The sequence below is a fragment of the Bombyx mori genome, chromosome 1 (genome assembly GCF_030269925.1).
Source record: "Bombyx mori chromosome 1, ASM3026992v2".
Taxonomy (NCBI): Eukaryota; Metazoa; Arthropoda; class Insecta; order Lepidoptera; family Bombycidae; genus Bombyx; species Bombyx mori.
In genome coordinates this window covers 17,994,755-18,014,436 of record NC_085107.1, presented here as the reverse complement: position 1 = coordinate 18,014,436, position 19,682 = coordinate 17,994,755, and the positions used below count along the sequence as shown (strand labels likewise).

Sequence of the window (19,682 nt, the reverse complement as noted above, 5' to 3'; positions counted from 1 at the left end):
GCGGCCATCTTGGTAAAGCGATAGCTGTCAAATTTGACATAAACACATATTAAGTCGCGACGTTGTAGGTACTTATTAACTCCATAGTCGCGACAGATCATGAAACGCTACACGCTTGTCCGGCGGTATCATTGGCCATTATTTCTTCGAATATGGTCACCGTCAATAGCGACCGATATCGGTCGATGACAATTTTTTTTGTGGCCCAGGATAGATGATATGTGTCTCACAAACATGTGGTTCTAACAGGATGGCGCCATACACGACGGGAAACATTAAATTTCCTGAATGAGAAATTCAAAGGCTTCGTCATTTCGCGTGGTGGCGACACCAACTGGCCACCAAGATCGTGTGACTTAACACCGCTCGACTACTTTCTGTGGGGCTACGTGAAATCTCTAGTCTAGGCAGACAAACCACAGTCTATTGCAGCCCTCAAGGCCAACATAACTCGCTCTTCGTGAAATTGAGCCCCATTTATGCGAAGATGTCATACAGAATTGGTCCACCAGGATACACCATCTACAACGAAGTCACGGCGGCCATTTGGCTGAAATTATATTCGACCTTCAGCAATGAAGTATGCGTCTAAGAAGAAGAAGAAGAAAACAATAATCACTCTTGGCTCTCACTGTTTCTACATCTTATTTTTATTCTATGAGCCCGCAATTAGTCTCTCAGCCAAGAACTCTCGAGCGCGGCCAATTAAGTGTGCTTTAGCTGTTATTAATAACGACCTCCCCATATTCGAGCACAGTGTAGTTAACAGTTATAACTTTATCATATTAAAACATTAACAAAGGCGACGAATGCCGTTAGGGTCGGCCCTTTGTTTCAATATGAATGTAGTTCAAGAATTACGAGTGTAATTTGCATAACAACTATGGAAAGTTTTCAAGAGGGACCATTTTTATGAGTACTTTTATTGTTGCGTTTTATTTTTTATTTTTTTATTTTAGGATCGTCCGTTACGGATATTTTCGAATTCTATTGATTTATTTTTACTAGTGGTCCCGCGGCAGTCGAAATTCGACTATAATTAAACACTAACAACATTCTATTGTCAGAGACTATTATACTTCTATAATCACAGATTTCGGCAAGACTATACTATAGACAAATATGAGAATCTATTCTCAATTTGACCACATGACTATAAGCAATAAGAAAAGTTTGACAATAAACAAATAGTATGCATGCGCGTGTGTGTCAAATACACGGTAGTGTGTGTAATGTTTTTTTATTGATTTAATGTATATTCTATGCATAATTTAAAAAAATATTAATATTCTGCTCTCCTCTATAATCTCTATAAATGTGGGAAATCTCCGTCCGCGCAATTTTCGTAAAAAGGGGTACAAAGTTTATGCTTCACGTATTTATATATAGATTCTGATACAGTTCGAAGACTGACAGATTGTGCGAGTGGACCAAAATAGCGCGAGTATAGTTGTATATATTTGTTATCGCACATTCTAGGATACCGCACCGTCCGGCCCGCTATCCGCCATCCGACAACTAGGTAAAATAACGTAAATGTACCTACGCCAATTCTTGCCGTTACTACCACCTCCCCACCTATTTCTGCCATGAAGCAGTAATGCGTTTCGGTTTGAAGGGTGGGGCAGCCGTTGTAACTATACTAAGACCTTAGAACTTATATAACAAGGTAGGTGGCGGCATTTACGTTGTAGATGTCTATGGGCTCCGGTAACCGCTTAACACCAGGAGGACCGTTTTTTTTTTTTCTACCTTTGCTGATAGCCTTGAGAAGCTATTTCAGCTTCACCCTAACGTGTGTAGGTGAGCTCACGGGGCTCAAACCGGAGCGTTGCTAACACTGACCCTAGCAAGAGTAGTGCTTCGCAGAATCTACCACCGGATCGGAAACGCGACCCACTGAGAAGATCCGGCGAAAAACTCAGTGGGCTGTGTCTATGGGTTAATTCGCTCGTCGAGCCCTTCGTCGCAAGCGACGGGTTCGACGAGGACGGTGACCGGTGCTTGTGGTGCCTAAAAGCACCGTTAACGGATCGGGAGGATCCGTAATGACGTGCTTTGGGCGACGGCGACTGTTTACCATGCGGTCTACAGGATCGGGTATGTAGTTTCCAGCGGCCACGACAAGAGGGTTCTCATGTGCCACCTTCTCGAAATGGCGCAATGATGCAGTAGTGAACTCGTCCACCCATCTATCCAAAAAAAAACCGAAAATTACTACATATACGTTTATTTTATAGAACAATATCCGTAATAGGTTTTAGGATGTACATTAATTCGCATTACGAGATATAATAAGGTTTTTCGCATGTCGCCTAAATACCTCAAGTGAATGCGATATAATCTTACACGACAGACCGTTCTGGAAGAGCACAGCTTTGACAGTAAAACTAATCGTAAGATAAATTAAGCTATGTTCACAAATGAAAGTACTGACAAGCATGAAGAAATTATAGCTCACATTATTATCTTACCATGTTATAGACGACTTAACAACAGCCTCGTCATTCACTTCTGCACTATCTCGTATCAACGACATGCAAATGGGAACCTGCCAGCCGAAGCATTCGGGGCATCCAGGAGTGAAGGCCACGCGACAGGCCATATCTATGTTAATTTACTTGCACCCGACTACCGGCTTATTAAAGTCAATTGCTATGCAATCTATGCAACGTATCTCGGGTTTTTCGGTTTACACTGTTGTCGGCAACGTTGCCATGGTAACGGTTATCTTTCACCGTATCCGACGTCGCGAGAGGTCAATTATATTTCAATCTCAGAAACCTGCATAATGTTTGATGAACTAATTTTAAAATTTCGTCTGACAATTAATTTTATTAACTCGTGATATGTATATGGGATAGATTGTAGAGATATTTCAAGCATGTACTTCCATTATTCAGTTTAAATTAATGCTAATTCATATACTTGTAACACCCCACCGTTGCCTGTAACAGCACTTTTTTTTCTACCTATGCTAATAGCCTTGAGAGGCTATTTCAGCTTCTCCTTGACGATTAGGTGAGCACACGGGGCTCAAACCGGGAGTGTTGCTAGCACTGGCCCTAACAAGAGCAATGCTTCGCAGAATCTACCACCGGATCGGAAACGCGACTCACTCAGAAAATCCGGCGAGAAACTCAGTGGGCCAGCTTGTTACTAACGACAAATATAATAAAATACCCGACAGGGTTTCACTGCTTAGAAAAAGAACAACTTATATATTGTTCTAAACTAAACTGTAGCTCCATTTATTATGTGGTCATCCGTAATGATTCTATTACTGTTTCAGAGGTGCTACATATTCAACACATAAACGTGTGATTGGTTCTCACACGATAGAAAAATGTGTGTGTCGAGAGAAACCAAGTTACCGTGCAATGTCAAAATCTTTACTCAAATTATTACAAGAAGATTGTTGTTTTTTTCATCGCAAAGTTAACATAGAGAGAGAAAGAGAGAGAGAGAGCGAGATAGAGAATATACTTTATTGCACACCAAATCACAATTAACATTTAAAAAAAATATACTTAGTGTTTTAATGATTTTTAGTGGTTACCGATTACTCTTCGATTCACTTTTGAAATCGGAACGTTTTACTACTTCGCGGCAGAAATAGTATAGTACCTACGTCTGGGTTCGACGATAACCAGAGTCGGCTCCCAAGGCGCCCTAACACCAGTAAACAATATCAACTTGTTCTTTTTTTGTTTTAGATCCATATCAGATGTTTGGACCTACGAGCAGCCGGCTAGCTAATTCAGGTCAGTGTACTAATGTTCATACTTTGAGACTGATTGTGGGTGTGATTCCCACGACGGGGCAAGAGTTCGTGTGACGAACATATTTGTTTGCTTTTCGTTTGAGTATTACATATTTATATTTAAAGTTAAACAGGCATGTATTGTATTTTATGTACGTATGTGGGCCAAAAGAAAGATAAATAGATATGTAGGTATATTCTGTGGTGCCAATAACATATTTCCTAATCTGATTCAGATAACCGTGGTCGATTTGTTCCCAATCATTTATGTGTTTCATGCGAGTAGTTGTTTTATGTGATGCCAATAACGTATTGTGTCTTCATTTGATTCAGATACTCGTGGTTGATTTGTTCCCAATTACATATTTATGTTTTTCATGTGTGTTTTAGTATCTAATTCATTAATTACAATTATACATATTATTATATCCTATGGCAAACCTCTTGAAAAGAATATTTCAAAAATAATATATTTTGAGCTTTTGATGTTTAAACTCTTAACAGATTTGTGCGTTGTAGTTTTATTACAGAAATCCCATTATCACAAGTCAGATACTAAATACTCTGAAATAAAATCTATGATCCCGGAGATTGCCCATAAACAATACCAATTACTGATATTGTATTTGTTGATAATTATATTATTTTGATGTCAATTCAGTTTATTCTTTGATCGAGTGTCTTAAATCATTTCTAAGAGGCGTATTATATAGAAAAGACGCCTCTTATAGTACAGGGAATTTTAATTTGGAGCCAGATGATGTCTTGTCGCTGGATATTATTTTAAAATTGATTTAAATCTTGAAGTACCGGTGATTTTGTCGAATCATCGTTAGATTATTAGATGAACAATAGATATGAATACGGGAGGTATCAACAACTCAAGTTATTATTTAATTAATATACCTACTTAAAAACCGGTTCATTCATCGTATATTTTATCTGTGATAAATACCAATACGTAAAGATACTTTGTGTTTAGGTGTTGGCATTAAAAGCTTACTTCAAGTACTATTAGAAGGGATAAAAGTTCCTCGTTTACCTTCAACAGCTTTATGAATAAAGCGGTTAGACTTTAAGCCTTACCACCGAACTTTTTCAAATAAACGATATCACGGAGAAAGTGTTATTTAAAGATTAATTTAAATCACTCAAACTTTGAACACTTGATTGCTTATCTGTATACGTGAATCAGTGGGCGGTTTATCGTGATATATCCGTATCGTGACTGCACTCGACATTACCCTGCCTATTAACATTTTGACTCAGAGGGTCGATTAAACAGATAATACTGTATAGACTGCTATAACAAACAGTTTTGATACCGTGAGAAACGCGTTCTTTTTAGCCGACTACGGATTAGATTGGATTAGATTTTCTGAAATCTCTGAATGTATGTACTATACGGACACTTACAAGCGCTTCGTCCGATTATTAATTAACTTGACTCAGTTAAAATAGGCTACATAAAATTTTTCGGTATATTATGTATTTAAAAAAAAATATATGCTTTTGTTCGCAAAGAAATAATATACTACTTACAAACTGAAATCGTATAAAAGCACATTTTTTTCTAACTATTCTAACACAAACACAAACAGGTCGTAACGATACATTACCTTTTGGAGTATTTCCTGACGCCCGGCGCTGGTTAGAAGATCAGGGAAACAGGTACAGTGTACTGAAAAAAAAAATCGATATAAAAAACGAAAACAATGAATATAATATATATTTTTTAAGGACTGCTAATCAATAACATAAAGTATTGTTCAAGCAGATAATAAAATAACACCCTCTATATACAATATCGTGACGTGGTCGTGTGGCGCGGTATGACGTCATACAGAATACGTTAAACGTAAATTGCGTCACGACCTTGCACGTGACTTTATTAGCAACATCTATTTTTTTGCCTATTTATTCTAATGACCTCGAGGGGTCCTACTAGATTCACCGAACGAGTAGGTGAGCTCACGGGGCTCTATCCTGATGACGTTGTTAGCTCTGGCCTTAGCAAGAGCAGTGCTTCGCAGAATATACCATCGGATCGGAAACGCGACACACTGAGAAGATCCGGCGAGAAACTCCGTGGACTGTGTCTATGGGTTGATTTACTCGACGAACCCTTCGTCGCATCTCTAATATGACAACAAGATACTTGTCATTTAGACGAAAATAATCTTTGAGTTATATAATAACTAATTTAATACATAATTTACACACAATTTGTTCGTTGATTTTTATTGTTTATGTTTTCACGGCTGAAAAACATGTTTTCAAATTGTTGATGTCGTTAAATGATTTTTTTTGTTTCAATAACATAATTTCAGATCTAAATCGAAATGTTCCAGATGAGAATACAATCGATGGTACAACATAGCAAGCATACATTTGTCACAATTATCACCATTTTAATAGTCAACAGTAATAGATAAACATTCAACATCCTCAAACTCATATAATCTCTTGAACTATGGGTGTCAGTAACAAACGTACGATAAAATATATGTAGTTTAAGAACAAACACGCCTAATAAGCAAACCGAACTAGCAATCTAGTTGATTTTTATTTATTCTTTTATTCTTCTGACAGAGGTCAGGATATTAGAGCGAACATATACCTACATATAATATTATTGTTTTGCCATCGGTCCTTGATGCGTCCGCAAATTATCAAATGAATAGGACCTCTTGAAGCCGGTGCAAATGACATTATAGATTCAATTACAACTAAACAAACAAACATACATACAAAGAAAGCTAATAGAAGTGTTTCAAGAACAATTATCCCACGAGATTCTTTCTGAATGCAAAAGATAATTTTAAAATAAAAAAAACATTGTTTGCATGTCTGTTATTTACAAATACCGGACATATTCATTCGGTTGTGATTGTGGTTCTTTGCGTTTCAGTGTAGGTTTCAGTGATAGTACCATCAACGTACAATAGGTGGCGCGTGAGTAGCCAACAAGTCACAAGAAAACGTGACTCGTGTGAGGGTTTTTAACGTTCTCGATAGCGTAAAAGTTAACTCAAATTTGTATGCAGTTGGAACAGAGCTATGTTTCATTAATCAATCGGTGGAAGCTGAGCTATTTAAATCATTAAAATCTATTTATTAATACGTGAAGCAAAAATTTTGTATCCCTTTTTACGAAAATTGCGTGGACGGAGGAGTATGAAATTTTCCACACTTATAGAGAATATAGAGAAGAAGTGCACAATGCTAATATTGTTTTAAAATAATGCATAAAATATACATTAAATTTATAAAGAAAACATTACACACACTACATACCATGTATTTGACGCACACACGCATGCATACTATTTATTGTCAAACTTTTGTTATTGACATCTGTTGTCAAATTGAGAATAGATTAAATATTTTTTGTTTTTGTTAATATTTTTTATATTGTAGTCTTGGCGAAATTTGTAATTATAGAAGTATAAAATACAGTCATAATAGTGTACAAGCTTACGATTCCAATTAATTATAGTCGAATTTCGACTACTGCGGGACGTCTAGTTATTAAAAATACACATAATAAAATATGATAAAAATAAAAATGACTAAACCAAAACCCAGACTATAATGATTACGCATAATTTCCTTTGTACACCTTTCGAATCACGGCATGTAATTTCATGCCAATAAATCTTAGTGGAAACAATTATTGGCACGTGGCAGACCTGGCCCCTAATTACACAGAGCCGTTCACACGGTTTTGACTTACTGGACTTTTATATTGCACTGTAATCATGATTGAGGTGTGCCCTCACCTCGAACGCATTAGAAGGGAGAATAGTTTTAGCTTAGCTTAATAAAAATACTTAAAAAAAATAGTTACAAAGTTGTTTTCTCGGCAGAATCATTTAGCGTTTTCTAAAGAATGAATTTAAAGTCATATGGAAAATCAAACGAAATCGATTGAATAATTTTTAAAATTTCAAAAATGTCGAGTATTTTAATTGAATTAGTAATCAAAACACCGTAGCTATTAATAAATATTACTTGATAGAGGACCAGGAAAAAAATAAAACGGCAGCGATCGTTTACGTATCATCCTCCCGTGTCTTTCATTCATACCAAACTATAGAAATAGGCATCTGAAGATAAATAACAAGGCAATGAAAAAGCTAAGTTAATTAAATTAAAATGCATTATCGGACAGTGATAATTTTTTGTGAAATACTATTTTCATTTTATTTTATTTATTACCCAGCATTATATTCGAAATATGTACTATTCACAATAAGCTATACACGTCAAAATGCGTGACGCGGGTCTAATCTAACGGGTTGTGTATTTGTGTGATCTACGGTTAAGCTTGTCGTACATTTTAACCCCAAATGACGTCACGCGGACAAAAGTATTGTATTGTAAAAGTATTGTATAGTTCCTTAATACTTGTTTTAAATAGACGGATACCTAAAGACAATTTTAGCACTTGTGATAATATAATAATACATACACTGTCATTATGACTAACATTTTTGTATGAAAGGCCGGACGAAACGTACTAGTTATTGGGAGTTAATGGGAGTTAATGGAAAATACTTACAAAGATAAAGATAAAACAAAAAAACAGTGCGTACATACATCGGTTTGGATCTTTTTTTTTTATTGCTTTGATGGATGGACGAGCTCACAGCCCACCTGGTGTTAAGTGGTTACTGGAGCCCATAGACATCTACGACGTAAATGTGCCACCCACCTTGAGATATAAGTTCTAAGGTCTCAGTATAGTTACGTCGGCTGCCCCACCCTTCAAACCAAAACGCATTACTGCTTCACGGTAGAAATAGGCAGGGTGGTGGAACCTACCCGCGCGGACTCACAAGAAGTCCTACCACCAGTAATTACGCAAATAATAATTTTGCGGGTTTGATTTTTATTACAAGATGTTATTCCTTCACCGTGGAAGTCAATCGTGAACTTTTATTGTGAAGTACATATTTCATTAGAAAAATTGGTACCCACCTGTGGGATTCGAACACTGGTGCATCGCTCGATACGAATGCACCGGACGTCTTATCCTTTAGGCCACGACGACTACTAAATCTCCATCCGATAACGCATTTTAGTGTCGTCTACTTCCTCGTAATATTCCGTTTCAACAAATCTAACGTCTAAGCTCTCGAATTCCGCATTGAATTAAATTATTAAAATCAGCTTTCCATAACACAAGGCAAGCTAATATCACTTCCCCGCCGAACATAAATTCGTGTTTCAGTACAACTATATTAGTTAAACATTCAAAGCCGGACGTATCTGCAATAAAGCGTCTATCTAACGTAGTTTCCTTGTTTACGGAACAAAGTTAAAGTTTAGATCTTTGCATTAATGCGAAACTCTGAATCCTTCATGAACTATTAAAAGATTGCGTGCCAATCTTTTGAGCTTTTTTTTTATTGCTTAGATGGGTGGACGAGCTCACAGCCCACCTGGTGTTAAGTGGTTACTGGAGTCCATACACATCCACAACGTAAATGCGCCACCCACCTTGATATATAAGTTCTAAGCTCTCAAGTATAGTTACAACGGCTGCCCCACCCTTCAAACCGAAACGTATTACAGCTTCACGGCAGAAATAGGCAGGTTGGTGGTACCCACCATAATAAAATGTATAGGTAACAATAAAAGGTCTAAAGTTTTGTATAAAATAAACTTAAAACAAAGAAAAGGAATCCGTCCGACGGGGGGGGACATCAAAGGAAAAACAAAATTGTTATTTTTATTTAACTCCAAACATTTTCATATTTAGCTACCTTTTAAACCTTCTCTGGACTTCCACGAATAATTCAAGACCAAAATTAGCCAAATCGGTCCTGCCGTTTTCGTGTTTCAGCGAACAGCAATTCATTTTTATATACATATATAGATTTAAGTTAATATAAACTTAGCTATTATTTACTAAGCCAAAATCATTTAATTTACACCAAGCTGCGAGAACATGTTCTGCCTTAATATCAAAAAATTAAGTCTGGTCTATAAGAGTCTCAATAAAATACAATAACGCATCCGTAAAGCTTGGTTCACAATATTTTCGCGATCAAAGTATTAATTGCACGTCGTTAAATCGATGAGCCGTGCTGTACACAATGGACCGAATGAGCCGAGATGCGGAACGCGCAAGTTGCGAGTGTTGTGACATGATCGTCCGGCATTCGGATAAATCATGGGATGCGCTCGTGTGATCTTGCCTTCGGACTAAGTATGGTACGCAAAACAATTTCCAAAGTATTTCGATTTAATTTATTGTCCTGCAATATTAAATGCATTCTCGGTAATCGATTCATTCGTAATTTGTAACGCATATATGTATTTATTTAAATTGTGTTTGTTTTTTTTTTAAACATTATTTAGTGATTTTTTACGATTTATTTGGACCTACGAGTGGCGTTAACAAAACATGTTTTGAAGTTTGAAGTATGGGATAACAGCTATTTTTAATGCGCTTATATAAACTATTCCTTATAAAATACTATACTCTACAAAAGCGATCCAGTAAACATATATTTTTAGGTATCCTTTTTTGCGGACCATACTCGCTGCGTTCCACACGAGTGCGCCCGAGCGGTGCAGTCGTGCGAGTTTCTAACATGCCCGCGTAATATCGCAGCGTGTTTTCCACGCTAGGGACCCGACCCCTGCGCTCCCTTAGTGCGGCGATGTTCTCTCACTTACTGATAAAAAGGGCTACTGTATTAAATAAGATACTGTTAATCGCTTTCTTGAATGTCCCGTTGAATCGCTTAGAAATTTATGAAGAACTAGCTGACCCGACAGACTTCGTAGTTTCTCAATCGATAGATAAAATACCTAAACTTTTGTATAAAATAAACTTAAAACAAAAAAAGGAATCCGTCCGACGGGAGGCACATCAAAGGGAAAACAAAATTGGTATTTTTATTTAATTCCGAGCATTTTCATATTTAACTACCTTTTAAACCTTCTCTGGACTTCTACAAATAATTCAAGACCAAAATCAGCCAAATCGGTCCAGCCGTTCTCGAGTTTTAGCGAGACTGACGAACAGTAATTCATTTTTATATATATAGATAGATGATATAAATTGTGTATTAAAAGGTTAGTGACAGAAATTCAACCATATTTTTTTGAATTTTTAATTAAATTGTTATTAACACAACAGGATCAGGACAAATCCAGCTGTGGCAATTTCTACTAGAGCTCTTGAGTGACTCCAGCAATGCGGGCTGCATCACATGGGAAGGCACTAATGGGGAGTTCAAGCTAACTGATCCGGACGAGGTGGCAAGGCGGTGGGGCGAACGCAAGTCCAAGCCAAACATGAACTATGACAAGCTAAGCAGGGCATTGAGGTAAATGACCCCAGCAATTCCACTGGATCGGCCTCAACACACGCTGCACCTTTCTAAGACGCGCGGAATGTGAAACGTGTAGCGGTGTTGAGACATTGCAATGTGCGTCTTTGACGCGGCGATTTTTCGGGTACCCGTTTTTTTTTTTTGTATTTGGCTTTGCGATTTTTCTGTGATGTCTGTGCGAGCTGGCTGTAAACATTATTCAGTTTTATATATGAACAAGATATGCTCAGACGCTGTTTGTAAGAATAATTTCGCATACATGGAGCGTCTGACAAAAAAACCGCCAAAACAACAATGTTACCAAATTAAACTAACATTTTCGTAATTCACACAGATACTACTACGATAAAAATATAATGACGAAAGTCCACGGCAAGAGGTATGCCTACAAATTCGATTTCCAAGGGCTGGCTGCGGCCACCCAACCAGCCGCTAGCGACCCGGCTTACAAATACCAGAGCGACCTATTCATGAGCTCGTACCATCACTCGGCTAAGCTCTCATCCTTCATGGCTCCACACGCGGCCATGCCTACGTCCACAGGTAAACCCAGATTTTTATTTTCATTGCCATACTAAATTAGTCTATTGCGAAATTCATCTTCAAATGTGATTTCCAAACTTGACAAACCTTTTTTTTAGTCTATTGCATATTACAAATAAGTACAAAAAAAAAGGACCACTGTTATAGATTCCAAAGAAACGCGTTTTTAAAACGCGTATTTAATAATCGATTCATTATTAGACGAGACAGGTGGTTTAGATTTTAATAAAATGCGCCCTTCAGTCGCAGTGTATGCTGGCCCGCTGTAATCTGTATCTCGAGGCTAATGCTTCGGTACACTTGCTTACACAAATATTTGCGAGACGCTCCAAACGGGTTGTCGCTGCCACCGGCACGATCACACTTGACTTAATGGCGTACAAGTACACTATTTAAATTGCAGAGAGTTGCGATTCTTATTTCGAATGTAGAGCTACATCACGACGTGTAAAATCTAACGGTTTTTTTTTCTCTTTTTTTTTATGAAACCTCTTTAAAAAATACAGTAGATAGTTACGATCAGTTAAATTTTATTTTCATAAATGTCACTTTGGTATGCACCATTGAATATTTAAATTATGTTATTTTGGAAATCACATTTGTGATTTATATTCGGAGCAAATGCGAAAGCCGTCTTATAAATACACAAGTAGGTATAGTTTTTGAAACGTTTATTGTACATCGTTTAATTGTAAAAAAAACCTTTGTGATAAACTATTTTTGTGGCGCTTGCAACCAATTTAACTTGTTCTAAGCCTTAGAACAGGTTAAATTAGGACGTAAGATATAATAATAACGTGCCTATAAAAACCTATTGGATCAGCCAAACGACTTTACATTGGCCGTAAAGAATGAACCTTTGACAGTGTTAATATTATGCAAGCATTTAAAATAACAACTAGGTTAGTAGGTATGCGCGTACTGCAGTTGCTAAACGATTGTATTGTGCACCTTTCTAATGACTGAGGTTAGAATATCATTGTTTCAGCATCGATATTTCCGTCAGCATCGTGGGGAAACTGGGGGGGCGGGGGCAGCAACCTGTACTCCCCCCACACTATGGCACCACCGCACGTGACGTCACATCTCGGCTCCTACCCCCATTACGCATGACCAGTTTTATAAACTGAAATGAGCACATTGTGTTTTTGATTACACTTTAATTTTACGTTATCTTTTACCAAGGGTGCTTCGATGTTTTCTTTGTTCTACGATTTTCCATTTGTCTTAAAATTAATACCGAGATATATTTTTCTTAATTAATTAATTTGCATTTACCGCATACGGATAAACATACCGATGCGAAATGATTGCGCGAATAATAATATACAAGGACTAGCCGTACTCGCCCGCTTCGCTGGGAATTTAAAATTAACATTATTATTTATTTTCATTATTATTAGGGAGTCCAACACTCATATTATTAGCCTATCCATTAAGCACTTGTATTTTCTACATGGATACCAAGTTTCAAGTCAATCGGATGCATGGTCATGTTATAACGGAACATCCGTAAAAACAACTATAGATTTATATATTAGTATAGATAACCTTTCATTATCCGTCTAATAATGCCGAACACTCAATACCGAGTGCATGTCCGCGGTATTTGACCTAAATGCACTAGCCACAGATCAATCTCCGCTGCTTACTACATTTCCGCGATCAATGAAAATGACCGCATTCATATCGCACAAGTCTACACATACGTCATCTCAATACAAATACAAATTAAGCTCACTCAATACGATTTGTACCAAATATTGATTTATAACTTAGATTTTATAATTTCTTTGCTGTCGATTAGTAAGGACATCACTTAAGACGGCTTGATTATTTTGCCTTTTCCTTTTTGCATATAAAAAGTTTTGAGATTTTATTTACGAAAAATCTCAGTTATTTTATTATTATCTAATGCAAGTTTATTTATTGGAAACAAACTTGTACAGGACCTGTATTAGGTAAGCTGTGTGCTTAGTGCGAGTTTTTTAACGTTCTCGATAGCGTAAAAGTTAAGTCGAATTTGTATACCTACAGTTAGAACAATGCTCCTAGCGGCAAATGTTCCAACTCTATACAAATTCGAGTTAACTTTTACGCTATCGAGAACGTTAAAAAATTCGCACTAAGCACACTGAAGCGTAGGTAGGTGAAGGTAGAGAATTTTTTTTAGGAATTGGACTCAGACAATGAAGTTTTTAGATGAATTTTAAGTTATCTTCAAGCGGGTACATAACATACAGCCTTCACTAAAAGAGCAATGTATTGTACATTGCTTATGACAAGGAAGGCATCGGAGCACCTTTATTTTTATTTGTAAACATTTTATTTAAATTATTTTAATTTAAATTACTCAAAATTTATTATTTACATGCAGTAACGACGTTCCAAGGCTAGTCTTTTTATCAAAACAAATTGTAAATAATAGATACTCATTAAATTAAGTAGAATTATTTATTTAGGATATTATAATATATCAAAGAATAATAAAAATATTGGGTACTGAAAACCGTTTGTATAATATGATGAAGGACTGTTTTTACATTTTCTAATGTTGGTTTTGCAGATAGATGACTTTAATTATTTTAATGAAACAAAAAACCTACTTAAATATGAAACAAATAGTTATCCATAAAACATGTTTTAGCAAAATCGAAAACAATTTATTGAACTAATCATGTACTCTGTACACAGCTATAATGAATTAATAATAACGTACTTCATTGGAAAATGAAAAAAGAATCAAGTGATGGCGTTTTGTTCAGTATTATTGTATGTATAAAATATATTTTAAATTTTAATAAGCAGAATTGAAAAACGTAAGCCAATTTTTTTAATTCTAAACATCAACCAAGCTCTTTCTTTTGCTGTTCTCTACAATTATTTTATGTTAACAGGTATTTATTATACTTAACAATACTTACTATAATGTGAATTTATTTCTTAAACCAGTGTTTTACACCGAAATATTTCACTATAATAAAATACTTTTGGTTATTGATTTATTTCCAGTAACTCCGACAAAAATGTATTGCATTTGAATGAATCAAACATCCTATGAATTCGTTAAATTTATAATTGCTTTGTTATCAGTTAATGATTAAATAAAATCAGTTAATTACGCAACATTAATGAGCGCAATTATATGAATGTGAGTACCGACTTAAATATTTTTTTACCAAATTTTATTCTATTTTACTTTATTTTACATTGCTTATACAAACTTCATTAATTGTATTTCATTATTTTAAGGTAAACATTTATTCAGTATTACAATAATAACTAAACCTCAGTATTAATGAAAGCAATCATAGTGTTTTATAACTTTAATGTGTCTAATGTTAATCCTTTGTTTGTAAGTGAAATAAAGTGAAACCAAATATAAATTTAAATCGATTAAGAAACGGAAATAACTAGTTACTGAATATGCCAAATTTGCCATGCCGAAGAAAGAAGCCGAGCATAGAACTATGCCTACATTAAAAATATAACTAACATTATTGACAAAAACTTTGTAATCTTGTTTGCCAATTTTCACGAAATCTGTAAATAATTAGAAAAAGATAATTTTAAAAGTGCAATCGTAATGTTTTAATCGTAATAAAAATTAGTTTTAAAACATGTATATCTTGTCTACTTGTTTTAAGATCTGTTTGTTTTTTTTGTGATTTGTCTATGAATATATACCAAAGACTCATAATAGCCTAAAAGCCTGTTATTTGAACATGGTTTCTAAACTTAAAAACCTATTCATTCAGACTAGACACAAAAATATTTTAATAATACGTTTTTGAGTCTTTAATCTAAATATGCTTAGTGCGATGCACATTTTGAGTGAGATTAATGAAGAAAAATATTGAATAGGTATTAATTTATTTGCATGTAATTTATTTAATTTTATTTATTCAAGTTACCAAAGTTTGTGATTAAAATATTTTCAAGTCAACATTATTTACTTTTGTTTGTTTGTTTATTTACAAATATTTTATAGTTCGTCTTTTAATTAAGTAATTTTATTCAACTACATGTTCTATAATAAACATATTTTAGTCGTAGTATACAATTGTATAGATGTTATTGTATTTGAAAATGAATAAAAAGATGAAATGTCTTTTTTTTAACTTTACTTCATAATAACGTGCTCTTAAATTAATAATAATAATTAAAAAAAACAGCCAGAAGTGAGTGGGTAAAAAAAACAATAATTTGAAACCAACACAAACATTTATTGATTCGAAAAACAATAAGGAACTGTGGTTGATTGAAAGATTTGTTGTCGTGTACTTATCTAGGTGTTACATAACATTAAATTTACAAACAATAATATAAAGAAACGAACTTAAGAAGAAACAAAATACACATTGAATAAAATTAAAAGGCAGAAGATTTTCTAATTAATAATACATCATAGATATTACATTGAATTGGTACAAATTGAGCTTTTTTTTTTACGAGGACAGCCTCACAGTAAATACCTTGAAGTATTTATCATCTTAGGCCCCAGGGTTGGCCTTAGCCTGGTCCAATATAGTGCCCTGAGGTATGGAGATGCGACAATTTTCAAAATGAAACCAATCCTACGTATCAAGATACTATTTATCGTAATTGGATACAAAAACTGAAACTTAAAGGCAATGCAATGCATAATGTAATTAAATTGAAAAAGAAAGAACTAAAATATTAAATAAAAATGTGATCCAAAAACATATAACGATAGTAAAATTTGTGACGGTTAGCGACATCTAAATACCACATTGAGAAACCTTACTTTATAGTGTCAACGACATCTACCGATGATTATAAGAAACTTGTGAGCTGTCAACTGACTGGAATTGTATGTTTTAACAAGCCGTATTCGCCCGCTTCGCTTGACATTTAAAATTAACATTATTATTTATTGTCATTAATATTAGGGAGTCCAACACTCATATAAATATTAGCCTATCCATTAAGTACATGTATTTTCTACATGGATACCAAGTTTCAAGTCAATCGGATGCACGGTTCAGTAGTTATAACGGAACATCCGTAAAAACCACTGTAGGTTTTTAAATTAGTATAGATTACACATTGATTCAACTCTCTGAGATTACATGTTACAGTGCAATTGCTTATCACTTAAGGCAGATCAATTTAGAACGAAAAGTTGAAATAGGTACACATTCTTTTAATATATTACAAACTGTATAAAGTAAAAACTGGATTATTATAACTGATTATAACAGTAAACATTGAAGGGTTCCGGTATTTATTTTGCAAGCTCGTCGTCAGCTTAGCTCAAGGTTACTACTATATTAAGTTACTGACATCAGAAATATACAATATTATGTTTTATCATCAAAGAATAAGTGGGCTATATTCATTCACTAAGTATTTAATTTCCCCCCAACTTCTAACACTTTTTTATTAGTACCTAATAGCATCGACCACCCGTCGCTGAAAGTTTTGCTTGTTTGAGAGCATAAAATGTTAAAATTAGAATGAATAACAGGCAATCTAAATTGTTTCCTATTAAATTGACCCTTTGAATTTTTACTGTTACAACAGTTACAGTTACAGCAGCGCCATCTATTGATATATCTAAAATATATTACTTTTGATCTGAGTTTTTGAATAATTTCCAGTAAAACGAGATGGAATGTTCGAAAAATAAATGCAAAGTAAAAACTTTTCTTTGATTTTTTGACGATTAATAAAACCAGTTGGACAGATTCCCGACAGGTTTAGGTAGTAATGAATAAATAAGCGCCATCTATTTGTTACATGTAAAATTGAACAATAAATTTTTGGTATTTGCTACGCAGTTAGTTCATTTTATAAGAAACAGGGGGCGCGTCAACACAATTATTCCGAAGCATCTTTCAGAGAATATCTATTCCAATTAAATAAAAAAAATTGTAGACGTATAATGGACTATGTTAATCCGTACATATAAAACATTGCTTTACCTACGAACCGTCTGAACACGCACCAACTAATCCTGGCTAAGCGTTGGGTATAGCCTCTTCAGTAAGCCCCTAAAAAAAGAAATTAGGTTAGCGTGGTATGGACATGTGATGCGTAGAGAGAAGATGCATGTGACTAGGAGATGTATGGAAATGGTAGTGCAAGGTAGTGCAAGGGGGATGAGGTCGACCAAAGAAGACATGGATGGAGTTTGTGAATGACGATATGAGAGAGAGAGAGGAGTGAGTGTTGAGATGACGGCTGATAGAAGTGAATGGAAGAAAAAAATTAGCTGCGCCGACCCCACCTAGTGGAGTAAGGTGAAGAAAAAGAAGAAGAAATAGTGAGGCCCAATAGCTGTTCCCGTGCTTAGCCCATACCTGCCACTTTGTGATTTCTTTTTTATGCCAAAATTTAAAGGTTCGGTTGCCTTTAAGTTAGGCGATTGAGAGCCGATATGCAATGTATTGGAAATTTTCCCTAAAAGCAGCAATTCTCGTAATATCGACATAATATCACAAAGAAACCACAATGGTCTTTTTTTATTGATTTTGAATTAGAATCGTTTTTTTTTATTAAATAATTTTTAGTTTGCACGCAATGTAACAAGAATTGAAAACTAATCGAAACGGGAAAGCTAGGGTCACGGAAAAACGCGAAGGGCAACTTCAGCTACCAAAATCCACTGAGTTCGTTCACAGTGTTACTTCTAGAGATCATTTCTTCCACATGTAAAATGTTTTTTTTTATTGCTTAGATGGGTGGACGAGCTCACAGCCCACCTGGTGTTAAGTGGTTACTGGAACCCATAGACATCTACAACGTAACAGCCTGGCCACGGGACATTCGCCGATGCGAATATTCGCGCGGTGCGAACGGCGAAGCGTCTAGCGACTAAAACAAGCGCATAGAAATGTACCTAACAAGCCACGCGCACCGGCGACCGGCGAAGCGACCGGCGAAATGTACCGAGCGAATCGCGCGATGCGGCGGGCGAGCAAAACAAATGCATGAATACGGACGGCGCGAGCCACGGAGTCGAGCGGTAGTCGCGGCGAATAGTGCAGTGATTAAATGAGTTTAGTTGTTTTCGCCGCGAAAAATTAACGCCGAAATTTTTATATTTTTTATTTATTTTTTATTTTATATTTTTAAAGTCGTCGTGGCCTAACGGACGTCCGGTGCAATCGTGTTGAGCGATGCACCGGTGTTCGAATATCAGGCGGGTACCAATTTTTGTAATGAAATACGTACTCAACAACACTCAACGTTCACGATTGATTTCCACGGTGAAGGAATAACATCGTGTGATAAAAATGAAATCTTCAAAATAATAATTGGCGTAATTACTGGTGGTAGGACCTCTTGTGAGTCTACACGGGTGGGTACTACCACCCTGCCTATTTCTGCCGTGAAGTAGTAATGCGTTTCGGTTTGAAGGGTGAGGCAGCCATTATAACTATACTTGAGACCTTAGAACTTATATCTCAAGGTGGGTGGCGCATTTACGTTGTGGATGTCTATGGGCTCCAGTAACCACTTAACACAAGGTGGGCTGTGAGCTCGTCCACCCATCTAAGCAATAAAAAAATAAAATAGCTGAAATACTAGCTAGACCAGCTATTTGGAAGTCTAGCCACCCAAAGTATTTCTCGTACTTCTTGTGGAATTCTCCATCTATAGGTATACTCCGATTCTTATTCAAATCATGTACTTCACAATCTTTTCCAAATAATAGGTCCTGAACCAAAAAACTATTAATTTGTAAGCAATATCGAGATAATTTCGATATAGACATTTCGCTGTCGGACTTCCTTACTAGTCGCGGCGGCGAATGTGAGTACCCGTGGCCTGCAAACGGTGCTGCGCGAATGGTCGCCTCGCCCACCGCTTCGCTGTTCGCACCGCCGATCCCCGTGGCCAGGCCGTAAATGCGTCACCCATCTTGAGATATAAGTTCTAAGATCTCAGTATAGTTACAACGGCTGCCCTACCGTTCAAACCGAAACGCATTACTACTTCACGGCAGAAAAAGGTAGGACGGTGGTACCTACTCGCACGGACTCACAAGAGGTCCT

General features: G+C 35.9%; 1 protein-coding gene and 1 long non-coding RNA gene across 2 annotated transcripts in view; one reads left to right on the top strand and one right to left on the bottom strand.

Moving 5' to 3' along the window:
• The window catches only part of LOC101745591 (DNA-binding protein D-ETS-3), a 93,137-nt gene extending 77,368 nt beyond the window's left edge, over positions 1-15,769 (top strand). The window contains exons 6-9 of the mRNA XM_038010872.2: positions 3,717-3,764; positions 10,920-11,109; positions 11,450-11,658; positions 12,647-15,769. Coding sequence (XP_037866800.1) covers positions 3,717-3,764; positions 10,920-11,109; positions 11,450-11,658; positions 12,647-12,771 — 572 coding nt within the window. The 3' untranslated portion in view covers positions 12,772-15,769. The remainder of the gene's footprint in view (positions 1-3,716; positions 3,765-10,919; positions 11,110-11,449; positions 11,659-12,646) is intronic.
• LOC119628503 (uncharacterized) overlaps positions 1-18,346 on the bottom strand; it is a 93,899-nt gene extending 75,553 nt beyond the window's left edge. The window contains exons 1-2 of the long non-coding RNA XR_005244670.2: positions 17,607-18,346; positions 5,383-5,444 (exon numbers count right to left, since the gene is read on the bottom strand). This is a non-coding gene — a long non-coding RNA (uncharacterized LOC119628503). The remainder of the gene's footprint in view (positions 1-5,382; positions 5,445-17,606) is intronic.
• Positions 18,347-19,682: the final 1,336 nt, after the last annotated feature.